Source organism: Pongo abelii, chromosome 8, assembly GCF_028885655.2.
Source record: "Pongo abelii isolate AG06213 chromosome 8, NHGRI_mPonAbe1-v2.0_pri, whole genome shotgun sequence".
Lineage (NCBI taxonomy): Eukaryota > Metazoa > Chordata > Mammalia > Primates > Hominidae > Pongo > Pongo abelii.
In genome coordinates this window covers 105,333,112-105,357,532 of record NC_071993.2, presented here as the reverse complement: position 1 = coordinate 105,357,532, position 24,421 = coordinate 105,333,112, and the positions used below count along the sequence as shown (strand labels likewise).

Here is a 24,421-nt window from a genome sequence, read left to right as displayed (position 1 = left end):
GGCAGCTGAACTTAGTCATCATCTCCGTTCCCTGACCTCCAGCCTGTGTCCCCCTGCAGCCTGGTCAGAAGGTGAAACACTTGCTCATACTTTCCTACTCCCGTCCACCACTGAGGGTAGCAGGGTGCTGGCTGTAGAGGGAGGACCTTGGGGGCCTAAGACCTGACCCTCCTCTTTGGTCCCTCAGTGGCCGTAGACAGGCTGCCCAGCTTCCTGGCAGCCCCCAATGCTCCCAGAGGCCAGCCACTGCCCCATCACCAGTGCTCCATCCACCTGAACTGTGAAGACACCCTCCTCCTTCATCAGGCCTTTGAAGATGCCATGGACGGCCTGCCTTCCCACAGGTAGGGGCCCTGGACTTTGTGTCCCCTGATGTTCTTCCACATGGGCCTGGGAGGCAGGGCTGTCCATGCCACGCACAGCAGGGATCAGGCCTGGCGTTCAACCTTCACAGTGACTTAGGATCTGCCAAAATCCATACTTAACTTCTAAGGACAGGAAGTGCATCCCAGGTGAAAAATCTGAGGATGAGGGCAAGTAAGCGGTGAAGAGCGTCTCAGGTTAGCGGAAGGGGCAGAGGGGCAGAGCGCTGCCCGGGAAAGTGTTTGGGCTGGGGAAGAAGAGGAGAAAATGTGTTCTGGGAGAGCAAAGGAAGTTCTCTCATTCAAAGCCCGTCAGAGAGCACGCACTCACCGAGTCCCCTACTCCGTAGCCTTTCTTTTTCTGATAATCTGCCTTCTTGCAAAACTTCTAAAAGCATTTCCCACCTCCCACTGCAGCTGTATTTCCATTCCTCTGGAACAGGCAGGGGTGCTATAGGAGCAAGCGCCTTTCCATCCTGTCCACCGTCCAGCACACACTGTTGAAAACCTACTCAGTGCTGGGCTCTGTACTAGGTACGGGCTGGGAGAGTTAGCGGGGCAGGGGCATGAAACTGACACAAAGCTTATGATACGACAGGTACACAAATATTTATAGCATGTGGTAAAGAAGATGTGTGCCTGGAGAGAAGGGTATAGGGCAAAGTTCATTCATCCATTTATAAATATTCTGGAGTCTCTATCCTGTGCCAGGCTTGGTTCAGTGACTGGGCACAGATCAGCAAGCAAAGCCAAGAAAGTCTCAGGTCGTTGACTCTCTATCCATGAGAGGAAGACAATCAACAAGTAAGCATCGATGATGAGCACTGCGGAGAAAAATAGGCAGGGAAGGGGAGGAAAGGCTTCTCTAATAACGTGGCACTTGAGCAGACACCGGAAGGAAGTGAGAATACAGATCTTATGGGTATCGGGGGAAAAAACATCCAGACAGAGGGAAAGTCAGGTGCAAAGGCCCTGGGGCAGGAGTGTGCTGCTGTGTAGGAGGCACAGGGACGAGGGCAGAGTGGCTGAAGAAAGAGCACCTGGGAATGAAGGGTCTCAGATGGTGCTGGGTCTTGTCAACTGCCCTGGCTCTTACTCTAGGAAAGTTTGTACAGAGCCTGCCTTATACTTTAAAAAGACCAACCTGGACACTGTATGCAGAAAAAGTTAAGGCATCTGTTGCAATGGGTTACTGTTGCAGAATCCAAGGGAGAGAGGACAGTGGTTTGGACAAGGGTGGGGGCAGGGGAAGTGATGAGAAGTGATGGAAGACTGGGTGTATTTTGAAGGTGAAGCCAACAGGACTTGCTGTTGGACAGGGAGTGGGATGTGGGTCAAAAAAAGGAGCGACTGTGAAATGATGCCTCCATTTACTGAAAAGAGGAAGAGGCGGTGGGGGTGGAGCAGATTTTAGAGGCTAATCAGGCATTGGGGTTTGAACAGGGGACATTTGAGATCCCTGGTGGACATCCGAGTTCAGTGAGAACATTGCAGCTGAGGGACGCAGGGAGAAGGGGCATTTCCCGTGGCCTTGAAGGAGACTCATATTTGGAGATCAGAGGGAGAACATGCTCCAGGTAGAAAAGGTGTGGCAGGCAAAGGTGGTGGGGTGGGAAGCAGGTCACAGCTCTGCTGGGGCTCGAGGCAGCCCTAGCAGCTCTGTCTTCCATTGGTCTACTCTGGAAAAGGCAGTCAGGCCACTAAAGCCTGGCTGAAATCTGGCTGCTTGGGCGCCTGCTGTCTTAGGCCTGGCCCCTTTCCACACTCCACTGTCTGTGTGGACCTTGGAGACATTTGCATTTGGGAGCTGTGGTTAGAGCACAGCATGTGATGAAGGCAGGCAAGGACAGGCCATGCATTCGGGGGTCTGGGGCCAGGTGAGCTCCTCACAGGTGTTCTGGACCACGCTAGCAGCCGCTAAGCCCGTGCAGGTGGACAACCACTGTGGCTGTACAGCGACAATCGCCCAGGATTGGTGTCATCTCAGGGCCTCCACTGTGTCCCAAGTCATCTCAGATGCCCTACCCTCCGCACTGCTGCTCTTTAGACCTGCCGTCTCTGCTCCCTGCCCGCACAGGCCTATAATTGAGCTCTGCATCCCTTCCTCGCTGGACCCCACCCTGGCTCCCTCCGGCTGCCACGTAGTCTCCCTCTTCACTCAGTACACGCCCTACACGCTGGCTGGAGGCAAGGCCTGGGACGAGCAGGAGAGAGACGCTTATGCAGACAGAGGTAAAGAGAGCTGCACATTCTGCCTCCAGAGCCACAGCCGGGCATGCGACCCGACTGGGCCTACTCCTCCTCACTGCCCCATTCGGGATTGACAACTGCAGGTGCTGTCCCAAAGGGAGGAAATAGTCGAGGGAACCTCAAGTCAACATAGTTGACTGCTGGGGTCAGGAACTGGGCTAAGAAAGCCAAGAAGACACAGTTCCTACCCTCCAGTTTCTCACAGTCTAGCGAGGGATGGAGGAGACTAATGAAGAAACCTGTCATTACAGCACAGCTGACTGCATGAACCAAAGGAGTAGCATAAGCCAGAGAGCCAAGGAAGGCTTTCAAAGGAAGGGACAGTCAAGCTGGGTTTCCAAGGATGACTAGGAGCTGGCCAGGCAGCAAAGGGCATTCCAAACAAGAGAAACAGCTTGAGCAGGCCGGGCGTGGGGGCTCATGCCTGTAATTCCAGCACTTCGGGAGGCCGAGGCAGGCAGATCACCTGAGGTCAGGAGTTCAAGACCAGCCTGACCAACATGGTGAAACCCTGTCACTACTAAAAACATAAAAAAATTAGCAGGGTGTGGTGGCACATGCCTGTAATCTTACCTGCTCACGAGTCTGAGGCAGGAGAATCGTTTGAACCCGGAGGCGGAGGTTGCAGTGAGCTGAGATTGCGCCACTGCATTCCAGCCTGGGTGACAGAGCGAGACTCCGTCTCAAAAAAAAACAAAAACCCAGCTTGAGAAAAGTGAAGAGGTGAAAAAAGCTGCATATGCAAAAGGAGATAAGCAGCTTTGTGTTTAAGGTTGGGGTAGGGAAGTGGGGAAAATTGGGGACTGGACTGGCCTACCCATGCACCTTTGGGATGAATTAATCATTTGCTTGTGGACTGATTTTTGTTTTTCACCTATTGAGGTATAATTTGCATATGATAAAATAAGCCCATTTCTGTGTGTAATTTAATGACTGTTAGTAAATTTGCCGAGTTGTACACCCGTAGTGCTTCCTCTTCTTCCTAACACCATCTCATTTCTCTGTTTTTGGCACCCCAGTGTTCGATTGCATCGAGGTCTATGCCCCTGGCTTCAAGGACTCTGTGGTTGGCAGAGACATCCTCACACCACCAGATTTGGAGAGAATCTTCGGGCTTCCTGGAGGGGTGCGTATAAGCCTAGGGGTTCTCTCACCATAGCCTTCCCTCTGCACCCTCACTTCCTGGCTGTGGCCTCTCTGCTTTATCTTGTCCCTCCATACTCAGCTTTCATCAGGAAGGGAGGACAGTGGCAGGGACCCCGGCTGAGAGAGGGCAGAGAAGCGGTCAAATTGAGGGAATGGGGGATCCCTAGTGGGAGCTCAGAAACACAGGCAGGACAGCCCCCACTGAGAACGTCACCAGGATTGTGGCCCTCTGCCTTGACAACCATGCTGGCTCTGCCATCTGACTTTCTTCAGAGAGAGCACCCCCTTCTGAAGGCAGCAGCACATCCTCAGACTTGTCAATTTATCAAAAACTAGAGATTGGAGACAGGGAGACCAGATAGGAGGCCAGGCTCAATCGCCTCATTGCAGCTAGTGAGCACTTGAAAGATCAGAGACCGGCCTAGGCAACGTAGTGAGACCCCATCTCTACAAAAATAAAAAACCTAAAAAATCGCCAGGTGTGGTGGTGCGTACCTGTGGTCCCAGCTACCCAGGAAGCTGAAACAGGATGATCGCTTGAGCCCAGGAGTTCGAGACTGCAGTGATCTGTGATGCGTCATTACGCTTCAGCCTGGGCAACAGAATGAGACCCTATCTCTAAAAAGAAAATTAAAAAAAAAAAAGCTAAAGAAAAATCTGAGGCCAAAGTGAGATGTGCTGCAAGTGTAGAATGCACATAGTATAGAAAAAAATTTAAAATATCTCATCAATAAGTTATATATTGATTACATGTTGAAATTATAATATTTTGGATATATTGAGCTAAATAAAATATATTATTGACATTAGTTTCATCAGCTTGCCCTTCCTTTCATCCTTCCTTCCTTCCTTCCTTCCTTCCTTCCTCCCTTCCTTGTTTCCTCCCTGCCTCCCTCCCTCCCTCTCTTCCTTCTAGAGATAGGGTCTTGTTCTATCACCCAAGCTGGAGTGCAGTAGTGCAATCATGGCTCACTGCAGCCTTGACCTCTGGGGCTGAAGCCATCCGTCCTCCCACCTCAGCCTCCTGAGTAGCTGGGCCCACAGGCATGCACCACCACACCAGGCTAATTTTTTTTTTTTTTTTTCCATAAAGATGAGTCTCCCTGTGTTGTCTAGGCTGGTGTCAAACTCTGGGGCTCAAGTGATCCTCCCACCTTGGCCTCCCGAAGTGCTGGGATTGCAGGCATGGGCCACCACAACCAGCTCTGCTTTTGCTTTTTAAATGTAGCTACTAATAAATCAAAAACTACATATGTAGCTCCCATTACATGTTCACTGAACAGCACTGGTCCAGGTATAGAGGAAAGAAGGCCAAGCAGTGGGAAGGAAGGGAATGGCTGGGTACAGCAGGCATGGGGCAGGCAGACTTGAGAAGCCTTGGTAACAGTGTGCACATGGGGGTCAGGGTGGAGGTGATGTGAAGGGCAGGCGCAGAGGCCAGGGGGAGGAAGGTGGTGTCATTCACTTACACAGGAGGATGGGGAGGAGCAGACTCGAGGGAAGAGGATGGCCTCCGTTTGGGGCAAGGTGAGGAGGGCAGCGGGGGGACACTCCTGTGGTGACACCCAGCAGACGTCAGGCTTCTTGTCCAGACCTGCCCCCTGAGTCTGACCTTCGCTTGTCCCATGCTGCCTCCCTTCTCAGCCTGGGGCTGGTCTCACCCAAGCCAGGGGGGCAGAACCGTGCTCAGGCTCCATTGCCCCTTGTCTGCCATTCGCAGTGATCCTGCTGGAGCTTGGACGCCAGGGTCCGGGCCCAGGTGGATGCCTTGGCCAGAGAAGGGGGTTCTCGCAGAGACGCATGCCAGCCGCCACAATAAGTCAGACAATTCTGTTTTTCTAACAGAGTGAGAGGGATGCAGAGTAGATAGCAAAACCCTCTTTTCTTTCCCGTTCAGTTCGTGTTCCCCACCCTGCTTTCTTCCTTAAAAAGCCTCTGGAAAACTTCACTCCCAGCCCCAGGGCGTGTGCCCATTCCATCTCATCTCCTTTCCTTTCTGCATTTTAAGAACCCAAGAAAATATCCCGGAAGGAGAAGAACGTTTGCTGGAGAACAGGGGAGGGGAAGAAACCCCGCCAGGGCAGGAAAGGCTGTAATGCTCCTGTGCTAATGACTGTGGCCCTGCCCTTGCAGAACATATTCCACTGCGCCATGTCCCTGGACCAGCTCTACTTCGCCCGCCCCGTGCCCCTGCATTCTGGCTACCGCTGCCCTCTCCAGGGCCTGTATCTCTGTGGAAGTGGGGCTCATCCTGGTGAGTGACCTGGAGTCCCACTACCCTGTGGGGACTGGGAGGGCTCACTGGAGGCCAGAGACTTGGAGAAGGAGGAAGTTAAGCAATGAAGGTGGCAGAGAGGAAGGGGAGCAGGGAACTCCCAACATAAGAAGCTGCCCTGTGTTCAGAATTCTCCATGCACAGGTGAGCACCCAGCCGCTGCCTCCACCAGGCTGACCACAGCCCACAGTTGAGCTCACACCTCCCCTTCAGGAGGCCTGGGGATGCATCCTGGTGGAGGCATCTCACCACATTCCAATGCGGGGTTGTGAGAGACCCATGTCCCTAAATTCCCCATCCATATATATATTTAGACAGGGTTTCACGCTATCGCCTAGGCTGGATGTGCAGTGGTATGATCACAGCTCACTGAAGCCTCAACCTCCTGGGCTCAAGTGATCCTCCTGCCTCGGCCTCTGGAGTAGCTGGGACTACAGGTGTGTGCCACCATGCCCGGCTAATTTTTTATTCTTTTGTAAAGATGGGTTTTGTTAGGTTGCCCGGGCTGGTCTCGAACTCCCGAGCTGAAGTGATCCTCCCAGCTCAGCTTCCCAAAATGCTGGGATTAGAGGCCTCCATCCATATTTTAGACCAGGAAGGATGGATAAAGTTAACTTCTTCAACTTTACAATTCTTTCTTGTGCACATTTCAAGCCTAACGGAGCTGGCTGAGGCTGTCGTTTGCTATGCACACTTTCTCTCAGCTGTGTGGACTTGGTCCCCTGGAAAGAGTCTGGGCTTACACATCGTCCCCTCCCCCCAGCCACTTATTCTGAAATTTTAACTTCGCTTACTAAGCGTCTGCCCATCCAGCATGTCCACCCTCAGCCGTTGAGACAGTGGGCTGTGGACCTGGCCCCTCCCCAGACCTTTGGTGCAGGAAGCCTGGAGGGAGCCAGAATCTATTGAATGGCTGTCTTAGGTGATTCCAGTGCCCACGCTCCCGCACCCCTCTAACCAGCCCCACTCTGCTTTGTTGCTGGATCTCTGTAAGCCCTGTCCCCACCCCCACCCTGGCGGGTTTTTGAGGGGAGCTTTGGTTCATAGGAGATTCCCTTCCAGGAGGAGGTGTGATGGGAGCTGCTGGGCGAAATGCAGCACATGTGGCCTTTAGGGACCTCAAGAGCATGTGACTCTGAACCAGCTCTGACCCAGGAAGAAGACTCCACCCCTGAATTCCAAGTGCTCCATTGGATCAGCTTCCCAGGAAGTTCAGCTTCGGGTTAGTACAGAAGGCCACCACAATGCTCAAGAAATTATTTTAGAAAAAACGTATGAGTTACATTTAGTCCAAGTTACCTTATGCCCATGCCTCCATACATGGACTGGTTCTGTTTTATTAAAACTAATATTTCATACAGATTATTTTGCTTGTATTTTTTCTCTGTGTTAGTTGGTGGGATAGACTTCTCTGGGGGTACTCACAGTTCTTACACCAGCTAAGAAGCAGTCCATTTAAAGGCCAGGCATGGTGACTCATGCCTGTAATCCCAGCACTTTGGGAAGTTGAGGCAGGCAAATCACTTTGAGGTCAGGAATTCAAGACCAGCCTGGCCAACATGGTGAAACCTCATCTCTACTAAAAATACAAAAATTAGACAGGCGTGGTGGCGGGCACCTGTAATCCCAGCTGCTTGGGAGGCTAAGGCAAGAGAATCACTTGAATCCAGGAGGTAGAGGTTGCAGTGAGCCGAGATTGCGCCACTGCACTCCAGCCTGGGCGACAGAGACTCCATCTCAAAACAAAACAAAACAAAAAACAGTCCATCTAACCAGTGGAAGAGTCTGATCCAAGCATCCCCCTGTCCTTGCCTGGGACCCCCACTACCAACAATTGGAGGACTGCCCAGGTGAGGCCCAGTCAACTGCTGTCACATTCCTGGCAAGCTATAAGAATGGACCCAATTTCCCCATGATCCACAGAGTCACCCTCAGGGGCCATGGTCCTGAACAATGCTGGGCATCTCAAGCCACAGAATCCTCCAGTCAAGCAAAAAGCAGCCAAGGGTGACTGCAAAGTGGATTCCACTGAGGCCGTCTGGGAGCCCAGTCTTCCTGATTCCAGAGCATTCAGCCTTCTGCCTCCCATGAGCTAAGTCTGTTGCATCACCAACACCTTTCAATATAAACCTTTATAATTCTAAAGAGAGTTGAATTGTCACTCTTGTCCAGGAAAATCCATCCAGAGTTCCCGTGGTAATGCAGCCCTCCCAGCCAGCTTCTCCAGTTCGGGCAGTCAAGGCCACAGTCCAAGCCATCCCATCTGCAGATGAGGCAGGATCTTCCCTGGGAAAGCTTCCCTTCCTCCATTTCCTGGGCAAATTTATACAGGTTCAAATAGATCTACCTCATTACTTAATGTTGGTAAACTCAGATTTCTCAGCTGTAAAAGAGTTGTTTTAAAGCTCACATCAAACAATAGATCATGTTTCCATCCAGTATCTGGCACATGATAAGCATTCAGTACATGGTGGAGCGGCTGCTGCGGCTTTTATTGATGAAGATATTTTTGTCATTTTTGTATTCTGCAGAAGGTGATCTTTTCTATATACTTTTTAACCTGGCACCCCGAATTGAAACTAGCCCCCTAGAAGCATTGTGACAGGACAGTGCAGAACAATGTTTGGGTCCCCAGGCTTTTTCCAAAGTAGCCAAGCCCCCTCCCTCATTCAGCATCAGGACCATCAACTTCTTAATCTTGTTGAAAATTTGTTTTTGGTCAATATTGCTGGTTTTCTGGAAGGAAAGAAGGAAGGCAGGGAGAGAGGGAAGAAGAATGAGAGAAAAAAAGGGAGGGAGGGAGGAAGAAAGAGGGAAAAAGAGAAGAAGGAACAAAGAAAGTGAGGGAAGGAAGGAGAAAGGAAGGGAGGGAGGGAGAAATGAACATAGAAAATCTTCAAAGGCCTGGGGCAGCTCACATCAGACTTGGTCTTTAAAAATAATAATGATTTTTGGCTGGGCGCAGTGGCTCACGTCTGTAATCCCAGCACTTTGGGAGGCTGAGGTGGGCGGATCACGAGGTCAGGGGATCGAGACCATCCTGGCTCACACGGTGAAACCCTGTCTCCACTAAAAAAAAAAAAAAAAAAAAAAAAAAAATTAGCCGGGTATGGTAGCACACGCCTGTAATCTCAGCTGCTCTGGAGGCTGAGGCAGGAGAATTGCTTGAACCCAGGAGGTGGAGGTTGCAGTAAGCCGAGATAGTGCCACTGCACTCCAGCCTGGACAACAAAAAGAGACTCTGTCTCAAAAAAACAAAAAACAAGAAACAAACAAAAAAAAACTTCGTTTATTTTGGTAAACAAAGGTTACAAATGCCTAATGTAGGAAATTTTTAAAATATAATAAGAGAGAAACATAAAATGCACACATAATTTTTCCTGCAGAGATAATTGCAGTTCCCATTTTACAATATTTCCAGGTAGTCTTTCAGGTCATTGGTATTCCGTGTTCTGTATGTGGGCTTTACATCTTTCCTTCATTTCATGAAGCAGTTTTCATGTCATAAGCAGTTTTCAGTGCCATAAAAATTCTTTGAAAACATTATTTTTAATAGCTGCCTAATATTCTCTTGTAAGGATGTGTCATAATTTATTATGCGACATTGGGTTCAGCTTTGGCCTTGATTGCTAATTAGTATAAGCCAAAGGCCCAAAAGCTGCTTTTATCGTCACTGTTCCTGTTTTAATGGTTCCCTATCATTTCTGGGATCACAAGGGTGCAGCTGTTCTCCAGGCAAATGTTCCCTGTAAAGGAGGAGGAATTTGGAGGAGGCCAGGGAGAGAGGGGAAAAAGCACCTTTAGCACCAAAAGGAAGAATTTCCCACTGTTTGGTGACTTCCCATCCTGTGTCTCATGTCTCTGAAAGATGACATTTATTCCAGACCAAGAGACAAGATAAGTCCTCAGCACTACAGGGTGCCTTGGTTCCTCCAAGCCCCCAGCACATGCCGACCCTGCCGAGCAAGGCGGGCTGGTCTTACCTAAAGTGCTGACTCTGCGAATCAGCCATGAACTGGACAAATGTGTCCCTTGCTGGCCCTAATATGTAAAACTTTTAGAGGGATAAATAAGCCAAGGCCTCATTGTTACCTGATTTACAATTGCCTGTTTCCCCAGAGCAGCAGGGAACACTTCCTTCGAGGCACAGTCCTGTAAACCCCTGAAGTGCACTGGAACCTCAGCTGGTTAAGTCGTTACCAGCGGGCCCTCCTGATCTCACAGCCCCTGGGTGATGGTGTCCAGAGACTCAGTGAGATGTGAGGTTTACAGCTCTGGGAGGAATTTGGCCTTCCTGGTGGGAGGAATGACAGATGTGGCTGACCAAGCCAGCTGTGAGCCTTGTGAGCATGCATCTTTCTAACATACATTCAATTTGCAAGGCAGGTGACAATCGCCAAGTTCTTCTGTGGGACCTTTGTAATACTCCTGCCCTGACATCTGGAATGAGGGGAAAAGAGACCTGCTGAGCACAGGATGTCATTCTGTGAGGGAGTAGAGACACATGAAATGAGAAAAAGGAACGCAAAATGCAAAGCAAGGAGAAACGCAAATGGACAGCAAACCTGAAAAAATATTTAAACTCACCAGGAATCCGTTAAATGCAATGAAAACCAAACAATCATGCTTTACCTATAAAACTGAGAAAAAATATTTGTGTAGAAAATTATTGGTGTGGGCAAAAAAGACGCTCTTCTACGCTGTTGACAGCGGTATAAATTTGTATTTGATCATGAGACTCAAAAGCCAACATCCGTGTGCTTTGTGGGTTATTCTGCATCTTATCACTTAGCCTAAGGAAAATATCAGAAATGTCCCTGAGGATTTAGGTAGAAGGATATTCATGCAGTATTATTTGCAATGGCAAAATACTGAAAACAGCCCAAATGTCCCAAAATAGAGAATTAGTTAAATTAATCATGGTAACGGCACGTGATAGAATATCAAACAATAACTTTAAAAGTTACATTTTTGAATGTACTTTTCTTTTATCACATGGAAAAAATATGCTAATAAAAAGTAAGATATAATGGGACCTGAATTTTGTTGATAGGTGATAGATGGGTAGACGGATCTCTCATATATGTAAATATACATTATATACACTAACTATAAAAAACATACTTACCCACACAGACAGAGAAAGACAGAGACAGAGAGAAAGACAGAGATGGAGGGACAGAAACAGAGAGATAAATGGGAAAGAACAAAGTATACCCCAAAGTACAGTCTGCTAGCAGTAGCCTGAAGTCTTTCTGACCACTTGGCAGCAGCTTGGAAAATGTTCCTCACTACCTTCATGGAACCTATCTTAGCATAAGAACCAGCCCAAAGTAACTGGATGGGACTTTGAATTTTTGTTTAAAAATGATGGCCTGTGCCTGGTCAAAATGGCGTGTGAATGGCTTATGCATTGATATATATTGATTGGCCATAAGTCAGAGCGCTTCAGACCTGGTCTCGGTCTAAGAGATCCTCAGTGGAGACGTGGCGTCTTTAGTCATCTAAGGTCCCTGCAGCATCACAAAGGGAAAGGGTGGCATCTTCTAGTGTTTCCACAGCCCAACAAAAATCCTGTGTTCTTGTAAGGAGGTGACCAAGGTGGACCTGAACCTGGATTTTGTCTGGTTTTATCTGAAATTAGTCAATGCTGTTATGTAGATTATCAGACCAGCAGCTCTGCAGCTGGCTATATATGTCTTTGACTAATAAGAGAATCACAAGAGGAATTAAATGAGACTAAGCAAAGGACATTTGATTGGTATGCAGAAGTCTTCAAAACAATGTGTCTCTTAAGAAAAAAAAAAAAGAAGGTTGTCAACAGTGAAAAGATAGGTGAAACCTACACTTTCTACACTGCACCTGTCGGCCTTCCTTCCTGTCTGATCTTTCAGGCCCCATGGAGAAAGTGTAGGTCTGACCCAGAAGGCTGTTGTGTGTAAAGAGGATGATGTTGCCTCGCATAGAGGGATGTGAGGATTGTATATACATAAACACAGCTCACAAAATATGCACACTGTGTGACTCAGCACACCCACTCCCAGATATACCAAGCAGAAATGCTTACTGGTGTTCACCAAAAGATACATACTAGGCTGCTCCTAGCAGCACTACTTGTAATACCTCCAACCAGAAAGCTACCCCAATGCCCACTGACAGTAGAATGGATAAGTAAATTGCAGTACTTTCACATGATGGACTACTATTCAGCAATGAGAATGAACAATCTAGAACCACATGCAACAAAACTATATTGAGTCAAAGAAACCAGAAATGAAATAATACATGTTGTAGGATTCTGCTTATAAATTGTACAGAAACAGTCTAAATTAATAGTTCCTATATTGTTAAAAGTTCACCTTTGGTTGGGCACAGTGGCTCACACTTGTAATCCCAGCACTTTGGGAGGCTGAAGTGGGAGGATTGCTTAAGTCAAGGAGTTCAAGACCAGCCTGGGCAATGTAGCAAGACCTCATTTCTAAAAAAAAAAAAAAAAAAAAAAATGCCAGGCATGGTAGTGCATGCATGTAGTCCTAGCTACTTGGGAGGCTGAGGAGGGAGGATCACTTGTGCCCAGGAGTTGGAGGCTACAGTGAGCTATGCTCATACCACTGCATTCCAGCCTGGGCAACAGAATGAGACACTATATTGGAAAAAAAGTTCACCATTGAGGGTGTTAAGGCCTAGAAGGAAGCCTGAGAAGGGCTTCAGGGTGCTAGCAGTATATCCACCTGTTTGATCTGTGTGATGGTTACATAGGCATGTTCAGTTTCTGAAGAATTCATTGATTTCTACACTTAGGATGTTGCAGCTTTCTGTATGTATATTATACTTCAATAGAAAGTTAAAAAAACTAGTGCCTGGAACATGGTGATGTCACTTATTAACATCATTACTCTAAAGCTCATATTTATTAGCAAAGCCCTATGTCTGAGGCTAGACTTGAAAGGGGAAATGAAGAAAGAGGGTAAGGAAGGAGAAGAGGAGAAAGGGAAAGAGGGATGTGGTGGACAGACCTGTAGGGTGCCCCCTACCCAGGACCCCTGCTTACTGGTGCCCATGGCCTTGTGTGATCCCATCCCCTCAAGGGTTGGTAAGGTCTATGAATTGCTTCTAACCAACAGAATATGACAAAGGTGAAAGGATGTATGTGATTATATCACACACAGTGTAATCGTGCAGGAATTTCAGTTCCTGGCTGGCCGTGAAGAGGCAGGTAGCCCTGCTGAAAACCCCATGTGGCAAGTAACTACAGTAGCCTCTAGCTGACTGAAGCTCTCAGACCTACTACCTCAGAGAACGGATGCTGCCAACACATGTGAGCAAGGAAATGGATGCTTCCCCAGTTGAGCTTCCAGATGAGAACATAGCCTGGCCGGCACTGTGAGTATAGCCTTGTGACACCCTGAACAGGGAGTCCAGCTGTGCCTAGATTCCTGAACAGTGGAAACTGTGAGATAATAAATGTGTGTTGTTTAAAGCCACCAAGTTTGTACTAATTTGTCACACAGCAATCAATAACTAATATAAGGGAGAAGGCCACATAGCCATGCACATGATGGGTGCAAAATACGATGATATGAATTGAAATTATGCCCCTAGATTTCAAAGTCTTCCCATTCAAAATGACCCTATGAGTTGGACTTCACTCCCATAGTGGCTGGGCATCCATCTCCCAGCAGGGCCAAGCCCGGAGTCACCATGACAGAGGGCATCAAGTCAGACACACCTGTGTTTGGATCCTGGCTCTACCAGCATTGGATTTTAGGCATGTTCCTAATGCTTCCGAGTCTCCATTTCTTATGTGACTCATGGAGATGGTAATTTTTTTGTCTGGCACAAGGCACACAACAAAAACTAGTTTTATTCCTTCCTTATACAAAAACATGTTACTACATACATTCAGAAGCACAGGAATCAGACACAGTGAGAGGCCTTCTGGAACATTCTATGTCCACTTGAAGCAGGGGAATGAAATTAAAGCCACCACAAAAATAAATGGAGCAAGATTTCCTTCAATTAAGGCTTTGGACATCACTCAATGAGAGGGCCCCCAATCTGGGAGCTTCCATCCTGGGACCATGGCACACACAAATGCACACACACAACCCTATATAATAAACTACACCAACTCACACACACAGATCAATACGCCAGGGCAAGAGAGAAGGAAGCAGGCAGGGCAGTTTGCCAAAGGCAGAAATCTGTGTGTGGGATGTTGAGCTGTATTTCTGGTCCAGTAAATCAATCTGCCTTGAAAGGGTTCCTCCAACTTCATGACTGTAATTGGAGCTACCTTCCTCAGGAGTTGTTTGTTACGTTTAAGGTCAGGTGACAAGCACTGTTTTTCAGTCTGCACAGTCACTCTGCATCTGCCTCTGGGAAAAGTTCTAGCAATATCTGGAGAATCAGCTAAAAATGAGTGTGCCTGAAGGCTGTTGAAAAGTTGGGAGAAATGCAATTGGGTTAACTTCTGATTTCTCTCCTTGTTGGATTTCCAAAACTCACTTCAACATTCTCTCTAGGATGCCTCCCCTAAAACCAGGATCTATCTCCATTAATTTGATGTTTGTTAAGACTCACTGTAGCAGAGGCACCAGCCCCAAAACTAACCCGATAATAATAATGGCTGCTATTTAGTGAGCCCTGATTTCATGCCAGGTACTGCGCCAAGCAAGAATTTCCCATGCTTTACTTCATTTAAATCTACAGTAAACCCGGGGGCCGATTACTGTACATCTCTCCTTTTACGGATGCGGAAACAAACACAGTTAGGCTAAACCTGAGGTCACAGAGCTGGTAGTTGACACAGTCAAGATTTGAACTGAGGTCCTTCTGACAGCAAAAATCATGCTCTAAGCAAGAAACAACACTGTGGACACACCTAGTGGACAACTGGTTGTAGGGTCATCAAGTTGCATCAATTGTTGGCCACCTGTGTAGGGCTATACATGAATGTTAAGGAACGGTTCCTTGTTGCAAAGCATTTACAGTCTAGTGGAGGACGACAAAGAACACTCATGTAAGAATTATTAACAACTCCAGCTGCATGAATCTGTGTGAGCACACTAGTGGAATTCGGAGAGACAAGCTGCCTGTTAAGTGGTAGGGTCAGGAAGTATTTCTCACAGCCGAGGAGACTGAGCTAGAGTGGGGTCAAGGATGCGCTAGACATGAGGAGTGAAAAGAATAAGGTGGGCATTCAGGGTCTTCTGGGCACCACGTGACAAAGTTGGGATGGAGGGATGGGCAGAGAGTTCAGAGCCACAGTCGGACGGGATGAGGATTGTGAAGAGCAAAGGCGAGAATAAGGCCGGATAAGAAGGTCAAGCTGCAGACACCATGCTGGGCAGAAGGTGGCCTTCATTCTACAGCCACTATGGAGTTTGCTGGAGGAGGTATTGGGGATTTTACACACATGGGAGGACGTCCAGTCTGTTAGCCTGTTAAAGTGGCCACATTTGCAGTGTTGGCAGACGCCAGGGGACAAACTCTTGGGCTTCCTCCTCCCCACCTCCCCTCGCCCTCTCCCAAGGACTCAAATGAGCAGTTGAGAGATGGACATGAGTTGGGAGTGGGAGCTTCTCACTTGGAGGCTAGAGGCAGATCTTCAGACTACTACACCCCTCTGTCTGCCAAGCCCAGGTGCTCAGTGGAGGGCCATGAACAGAGGCCAGCGTGCCTCCTTCTCATCTCCATAATACAGCCATGTCCCCTGCAGCCTCAATGCAAACAGCTCCTCATTCACCTCTGCCACAGACAGAAGAGGGATCCTGGCCATGGCACCTGGATCTGGGAAGCTTTAGTGGCAGCACCTGTTTTTGGCTGGAGGTGTTTGTAACACCTTGTAGGTATTGTCCCCTGGGGCAGCACGGACACCTCTACCTGCTTTGGGACTGTGGATGACCTGCATCTCATCAAGGACCGAGGCAGATGGGGACCTGGGCCTGGATTTCTACTACAGAAGCCAGAGACTCATCTGCACGCTGCAGAAACTGGAGCAGCCCATATTTGGAGTTAGGAAGAAGTTTAATAATAGTACACAAACTTCCTTGGAAAGGGCTAGCCTAAAGGGGAACCGGTTATTAGGAGAAAAAAACACCACCGCTGTTTTTACAGTAACCCTCCTCAGTCTATAATGAGCAAACCTCTCTTCTATATAGAGCAGCCTCCTAATGTGAGTCACTCCAAGACTTGGCTTCCAACCGCTGCCCCTCAGCCCAGGAAGCAGGAGCACAGTGGAGCAGCCAGGTGTCAATTACAGGAGCCGGTCAGGGCAGGAAGCAAGGTGAGTTATAATAGGAGAGCAAATTAATTTCACATAAGTAGGATTAGTAGTTAAATAAATAGAAGTCCCACCACTAACCCTGTCTGGAATGCTGCGTGTCTGTCCCCCACCAGGGGACAGAAAAAGCTCACAGCTGAGCAGGAATCAGGTCGCCACAGGGTTACCTACCCACTGTTAAGGACGACCCCCTGGAAAAGTAAAGCAAGGACATTCTTAGGTTAGAAAAGACACTCTGAGCCGGGAAAAAGAGATGGTATGTAGGGAAAGATGCCTCCCACTGATGGTTTAGTCATCTATTACAGGGCCATGATGCCCTGTGAAGCAGCTGTACCTAAGAACAGTCTGAGCAGTGGAGGAGGGGTCACCCAGGATTTGGGGTAAATTGTGGGCGATGAATTCTAAGGATTACTCCATCAGGAGCTTCCATTCCAGGCTGAGTTTGTGTTGGTTTTATTTTTAAATTGTCAACCTCTTGTTTGCTTGTTTGGGCTTTTTAAAGCTTCTGTCCCTTTCCCAGTTTTCAAGTGACCTTTGTTCAGGTGAGTGGAGTCCTGGGTTCCTTGGTACTTCAGGGGCTGAGGGAGCGTAGAGGGGAGACCAGGGCTCGAGGTGAGCCAGGTCAGGGCAGCCGGGTTCCAGACCTACAAAGTAGGGTCAGTCATACATCACAGCATTGATGTGAGGACTAAGGTAAATTAAGTCCAAAGCAAAAAGCCCCTAATGAGAGTTCTGACAACTGGAGATAAGCATGAAAATAAGCAGCAGCTTTCTGTCCTCCTCTCCTGCCTTCCTGTTATGCAATGGAGCCAGATAAGAGAATTCATAGTGGACACTATGCAAAGGAGGCTATACACAAATCTTCCTAGGGTAGGAGGAACTGCCTGCCCATTAGGGAATTCTCAGTAAGGACCTCCGGGGAAGCTTCTGAGCTGCTTCTGACTCTGCATTGGCTTAGAATTTTGAGCACGGTCAGGGTGGATCTGCAGCCCCAAGCTGTAAGGGATAGGGCAGTCTAGGAGTCCTTAACCGAGGGGTTCCTAAACTTCTTTGACTATATCCACTTGAGTGGGGCCAAAGGACACAATGTCTCACCAGTTCCCCCTGTCTCCTGAGTTTGGTAATCATAGGGGTGGGGCTTATGGGAAGGAGGATTGCAGAGGAACCAAACAGACATGTTGCACTAAACCTGCTGAGCAGGCAATATACATGGTTCACTTCCTATTTATGTTAAAGAAAAATCTGCCATTGTACACTTGATTTTATATTATAAATGAATGCCCCATGATCTCAAAATAACCCTACTAATTTTATTATGCTAACCTTGATTGCAAGACGAAAGTGAGGAAAATAGCACAAATTCACCAGCAAGGAAGCCACCAATGAAGTGTCCTTCTATAATAGGATGACCTACCATGGGAGTTTGCTCAGGATTCTCCCAGCTTTAGCATTGAAAATTCTACATTCCGGCAAACTTCTCAGTCCTGGGCAAACCACCATATAAGCAAAATATAAAGGGATCATGTATACACCTCCCTTAGCAGTAGGGGTACATGAGTGATGAATTATTCAACTGCAGTTCGTTTACATATAATGTCTAGAAATCGGACAATTTTATAATAAAAGCCCAAAATTATCAAAGTAAATACTTATTACTACCCATTCTAGGATAACCCTAAACTCTCACCAGACTCAATGGATAATGAGGGCACAACACCAATAGTAATTTATAAATATAAAGTATGAATAAAAGCGGTTGAAAACCATGATAGCTCAAAACAACTGCTGAAGAGCTAACAAAATAGCATTCTTCCAAATCTTGGGGAAATTCCAACTACATAAAGTATAGTGTAGAATAACAAATTGGAGTCCTCAGTAAATCCCAGGAACACTAATTTTAGTTTATGAATACCAAATTTTTGTGGGTTAAAGGCTTTACTTGCACATAAGAAGTAAAGTCTGGGGGCCACCTCTGTGACCCACCTGGAGGAACCACAGGAAAGATTTGCGTGCTTGGGTCACTTCATAGTCATCAGAATGATACTCAGGTCCCACTTTGAGAGTCACTGCATTAGCTCAATTAATAAACGAGAAAACAGAGGCCCCGAGAAGTCAAGTGATTTTTCCAAAGCTACAGGTGCCATGGGTCCTCCAAGGAAGGTTCTATGAGGGCTGGAGAGGTGTGTTGGGGGGCAGAGGTAGGATTTTAAAATAGTTTGTCTGTCTTACTTAGTCACTCCCTCCACATACATCTGACATAGTGAAAGAGCATTGGTCCTCTTGAACCCTCATAGGGCTTGTTAGGGTCTAATTGTGTCCCGCAAAAAGACATGTTGAAGTTTTGACCCTCAGTACCAATCAACATGACTTTGTTGGGAAACAGGGTCTTTGCTCATGGAGTCAAGATGAAGTCCTAAGGGTGAGCCCTAATCCTATATGATCGTGTCTTTATAAAATGAGGGAAATGGGGACACACACACACACACACAGTGCCTTATGAAGACACAGACACAGGGAGAAGACGGCCGTGTGAAGTGGAGGTGGGGATGGGCGGGATGCTGCCACAAGCCAAGGGTGTCTGGAGCGACCATGGAAGAGGCAAGAAAAGATCCCCCTGCCACCCCCCAAGAGGTTTCAGAGGAAGTGTGGCTCTCCTAACACCTTGATTGTGGTCCTCTGGCCTCCAGAACTGTGGAATAATAAATTTAAACCACCCAGTTTGTGGTTCTTTGTCATAATAGCCCAGAAGACAAATACAGAGTCTCTCAGTTGCTTCCCGTGCCTGGCCTGGGTACTCTCCTTCTCACACTCTCTCTGCAGCTTGTTGGGAGCAAAAGCCTCAGGGAAAAGTACAGATCCTCCGGTTTCTCTTTGCCATGTCTCCCCCATGCCTGCCATAGTAGCATCAGAGAGTGTGCCCCTGGGAGGGGACGCAACTTGGGCATGGAGCGGGTGGCCCGGTATCAGAGACCGTGTCATGCAACAGGAGGGCAGGGGAGCCCGGCTGGCACCCCTTGTCCCTGAGGGTGCTGGGAGGATGAATGCCTCTTCCCGGTCAAGTGCTTCCAGCAGACACTTGACATTTTCCTGTCCACACACCATTTGGCAAGGGCAAGAGCTCCGATGGGCCATCCTGAACTTTGCTGTATTTTTCTAGGATAAAAGCAAAGAGCTCATCAGATTACAGGGGAAGGGGCCTGCCTCTGCAGAAACTGAGCACGTTATACCTTCCCTTGTTTTACCTTTAACATCTTATAGAGGCAACATAAAGACTTGGTTGGGCTGCAGCTCTGTGATTTGCCTGCCTGTGAACTTCCACCCAGAGGCGAGCACAAGCCCCCAGGGACTAGGATGGCACCAGCCAGGGCAAGGTCGATCTTTATAAATACTCACCAGATGCAGAGTATGATCCCAGTGTTATAAAATAAATGCACTTGTGTGTCTATCTGCATATTGAATTGTCTGGAAAGAAAGCGCCAAATGTTATCTATCCAGGGGAGAATTATAAATGTTATTTTACTTCTGTTTATCTCTTTTCTAATATTGCTACTATAAACAGGAAGGAATGATGTAATAAAAACTGCCAAAAGACAAAAATTATCCATGGTTACGGCTCCTGAGTGCAAATTTTGTTTATATTTCTGAGTGCCTGATAGATAAACAAAAACACCAAAAGAGACAGACATAATGATATAGCTACATATAATACACAATATTAACTCTTTCTTACTCCAGAAAGGATAAAGATGCTTTTTCCAGTGAAACACTTTTTCCTCTAGTTTGATCATCCTGTGTTTACAATACTGTGATTTCACTTAACATACTATCAAGCATTTCCCCATGTTGTTCTAAACCTTTCCATTCATCATTATTACATGTTACTTACTTAAAGTCCTTATAATTGAACATTTTAGTTTTAAGCTTGGAATTTTTAAATTAGAAATATTTTACTTCTAGCAGCAAAACTTAGAGAGCCAGGCAATTTACAAGTTGCATTATCTTTTTTTACCCCACTGGTTTATTTTGATTAATACACAATAATTTACATTGTAACTCTTTGTGGTCACATATATATTTATTTATGGTTAAACAGTGTTCTCTCCTTTTCTTTAAATTTCAATTTTTTAATTTTTTATTTTATTTTATTTTTTGAGATGGAGTCCCTCTCTCTTGCGCAGGCTGGAGTGCAGTGGTGCAATCACGGCTCACTACAACCTCCATCTCCCAGGTTCAAGCGATTCTCCTGCCTCAGGTTCCCAAGTAGCTGGGACTACAGGCGTGTGCCACCACGCCTGGCTAAATTTTGTGTTTTCAGTAAAGACAGGGTTTCACCATGTTGACTAGGCTGGCCTCAAACTCCTGACCTCAAGTGATCAGCCCTTGGCCTCCCAAAGTACTGGGATTATAGGCCTGAGCCACTGCGCCTGGCCTAAATTTCAATTTTTTCAATTATAATTTTTTAAACGTCTCCAACATTTTGTATTCCAAGATCCAGTTTGATTTACTGTCAGGGAGTGGCAACTTCCCTTCTGCTGAGGTTGAGAGAGGGCTTGCAGAAATCTGTTTAGAGCCAGATTCTTGTAACATGTCTGGTCCATAAAGTTTGCTGCACCTGGTCCAAGGCAGGAGGCAGCCGGATGGTTTCTCTCCAAACCCCCACCGTTGTGCCTGCTGACACTCACAGGCTGGAAATCAGCTTGAGTCGCAGTTGATTGTTTCATTTGGATCTACCCCTGTTTTGCCCCACACCATCCATGTCTGGGCCAGGCATTCTCATTCCTATATTTCAATTTGCTACTAGCCTTCTTGGTTTGAAAGTGACTTTGAATGTCAATTGATAGTAAAAGAAACACTATTTCTGCCACTAAATTTCCATTTTCCTAAAAAACTTTCAACCTGATGGCTGCCCTCCCTTCATCCATGGGCCATCCCTGCCTTTCTGCAAGGAGGGCAAGTATGCGGTTCAGGCCACGCTGCCCTTCCTCGCTTGCTTGTGGCCAACGTCACCAGACGATCACTGCATTCTCACGGGCAAGGCCTAGACACGGTGTTGATAGGGCTGGCAGCTGGGATAGAAAACTATTTGCTGTTCCTGGACTTCATCATGTTAAGTATCTCCTTTTAATTCTGATATTCTGTGAACGTTTTTCCAAATTATTCCATTTTTACCTTTTTAATTTAAAATCTGAGTTATGTATGATTGCAAACAGAACCTACGAAGTCTCTGCAATTACTAACACAAATCCTGACAGAGAAATCCTGGCATGAAAAACTGAACATCTCTGCAGTGACTGATGTGGAGCAGCAGCAGCTGGAAGTTGGGATATGAGACCAGCAGCGAATGCACAGACAATACCTCCAAACCGGGCAGAAACAGAGACACTTCCTTCACCACACTTGGCTGGGATTTTCACCAATCCGTGGTGAGGAGTGATTGGAAATTAATCTCAGAATCCCACTGTGCGTTTGTAGTTCACAACATATAATTATGCCTAAGTTTACTTTATAGTAAACCATATATAATTCTCATTCCACAGTGCAGATTCTGCCTCAGACAATCCTTTTATTGTTTTTAGAAGCCCTGTGACAAAAGCCTTACTGGATGATATCATTTTAATTATAAATCTCTACTGGAAGGTCCCCCAAACGATTGCAGTAGACAAAATTCCAATTCCCAAAGTCAAGGGCCAGGTAATTTAAACCCTGTCCAAAATGCTGCTTTAATAATGCTTAGTTTTGACTGGGGAACTACATGTTATAGCAGCATCAGAGAGCTTATACATACAGGCCCTGATACACACATGTATCTGTGCTAGGTGCTGGGGATACAGCAAAAAATAAAACAATGTTCATAGCCTCAAAAATCCTCCAGGTAGTAAATAAACCATGAAGATATGAGTCACACTAGGACCTTTTCTTTCTTTCTTTCTTTTACTTACCAATATACCAAACAGGAGAGTACGAGGATAAGAAGAGAAGGTCTGGAACAATCACTAAAGGACAAGGATGAGGGAGATGATGAGAAATTAGTAAAAGGACTGATGTAAGACCACCCTCATATTGTTATGGACCAAGTCCATGGAATCTGTATTAAACACTTAGAATAAAGAGACAGGAGGACTGGCTTTTCTGTTTCACGCTCCAGGAGTATAAGTGGTGAAATAGTGAGATTCCAGCAGAGGATTTGGATGGGGTTGCACATCAGGATGTTAGATGTTAGGTGGCAAGTCCCCTGTAGAGTGTGCAGATGGCTTGAAGTGGGGCATGTGAACGAGGAGAGGAATGCGCATCCTCCCGGATTGGGGGAGATGGAGCTATTAGGGAGCGATGTCTGAAAGGCTCATCTTGGAGCACAGCTGCAGGAAGCAGAGCCAACGCAATATAGCAGGCGCTCAAATGGGGCCATTTCATCAGGTTCCATCTCTGTGCAGTGCCAACCTGTGGAAGGAAAAGAAGGGAAACTTGGAGACAACCCAGCTTTGTGAAGGCTCAGCCTCAAGAAGCCTAATTGCCAGGAAAGGCTTAGCAGTTGGGTTCTCAGTAAAGAAGAGAGAGCTTAGATGAGGCTAATCAGGGCTTTTAAAATTACCAGTTGAATGTATAATTCTGCCCTCAGGCCATTTGGCCTTGGAATGGGTGAAGGGATGTGGTGGAGCTTCATCTATTCGCAGTGCTTGAAGTAGAGAGCAAGCTGGAAGCACAGAGGACCCCATTGCCCGGACTTTCAACCTTAACTCCTTCAACCCCCGCTCTTGTTACGGCAGCGTGCAGCCGCCTTCTGCCTCCAGCCACACTCCCAGAGCAGCCTGGCCTTGCTTGGTAGTAGTGAAAAGGACAACAATGCCTCTTCGTATCTGTATGGATCTCACCATTTACAAGCTGATGACAATTTTTATTTCATTTGATAGAACAACATACAGATGGAGGCAGAGTACGCATTATCCCCCTACTGTGCAGCAGAACAGACTGAGGCTCACAGAGTAGGTGGGCATTTTCTCTCTTACAGCTGGTAATGGTGTTAGAATTCCAACTCAAGAAGTTTCACTCTGAAGACCACTGCACTAGGAGGAGTCTTTATAAAACAGTGTGTCCAGAGTGTTGATTGTAAGCTGCTCATTGTTCTGCAAACTTACTGCATGGAGTTTTTGAATGAGGACTAATTCCTGAGAGGAGAAATGCTTCCTCCCAGAAGCCAGGTTTGGAAGAGGTGGGGCCCCAGCCTGTCTCTGTCAGATGGAATTGGTGGTGACAATGGTGGCCATTTCAACGTCATGAGAAAGACTCAACCTGTGGGGCTCAGCCCTAATGCAGTTTGGGGCAGATAGAATCCGCCCCTGATACCTGCAGGCAGCACCTAAAAAGTTCCTGCGTGGTTGTCATCTGTGGTTTGGGTGCTCTGTGTCCGTGTCCCCTTCGTTTGATAACAGCATTGGAATTTGGAGCTCTCTCCTCCATCATGTGACATCTTGGTGTTCTTAGCTCCCTTGACTTAAGGGTAGGCAAGTGACCCCAATACAACAAATCAGACTGTTTCCTGGGATTCTCTCCTGCACAGAGAGAGGGGGAAATGTTTGGAGCATATTTATTTCAGGGGCAGAATCTCAAGTAAGCTGTCAATTAATTTCTCCTGCCCAGACCCCGGAACACTGTGGTTCTTGACCCTGCTCTCCTACAGTCTACTGGATTCTGAAAGCCACCAGGCGCCCCTCCAATCAAACCCTTTCCCATCTAAGATAGCTAGAATCAGTTTCTGTTGCTTGCAACCAGAGAACGATTGGTGGTCTCCACTTCCCTTCTATTTCCCTTCATTTTCTCTCTCCTCTAGTCCCCTCTCAGGGGGAGCAGAAGATTAGAAAGGAAAAAGTCCTGAAATCGAAGCCAAAAATCTGAGTTTGAATCTAGTCCCTGCCACCTCATAGCTGAGTGATCTCAGACAAACTAACCTTTCTGAAAACTCACGAAAAATGTGAGTGCTGATGCGAACGTCACCTGTGTGTTGTAAGGGCTACATGAGGTAATATATACAGGCCCCAGTGTAGTACCCAGCACGTATTCGCACCTTCCTTCCTTCCTACTTTTCAGCTCTGCTCCCCGCCCTCCCCC

At 47.1% G+C, this 24,421-nt stretch overlaps 1 protein-coding gene across 6 annotated transcripts in view; it reads left to right on the top strand.

Annotated features, from left to right (window-relative positions):
• Positions 1 to 7,398, top strand: part of PYROXD2 (pyridine nucleotide-disulphide oxidoreductase domain 2) — a 33,057-nt gene extending 25,659 nt beyond the window's left edge. The window contains exons 12-16 of one of the 6 annotated variants that reach the window (XM_024253621.3): positions 188 to 344; positions 2,440 to 2,594; positions 3,632 to 3,738; positions 5,892 to 6,012; positions 7,096 to 7,398. In XM_024253621.3, the coding sequence (XP_024109389.3) occupies positions 188 to 344; positions 2,440 to 2,594; positions 3,632 to 3,738; positions 5,892 to 6,012; positions 7,096 to 7,166 (611 nt within the window). In that variant the 3' untranslated portion in view covers positions 7,167 to 7,398. Of the gene's footprint in view, positions 1 to 187; positions 345 to 2,439; positions 2,595 to 3,631; positions 3,739 to 5,766; positions 6,013 to 6,371; positions 6,471 to 7,095 lie in introns of those variants that run through there. The other 5 variants (XM_063727700.1, XM_063727699.1, XM_054522761.2 and 2 more) reach the window with 5 other exon arrangements.
• The last annotated feature ends 17,023 nt before the right edge of the window (positions 7,399 to 24,421 follow it).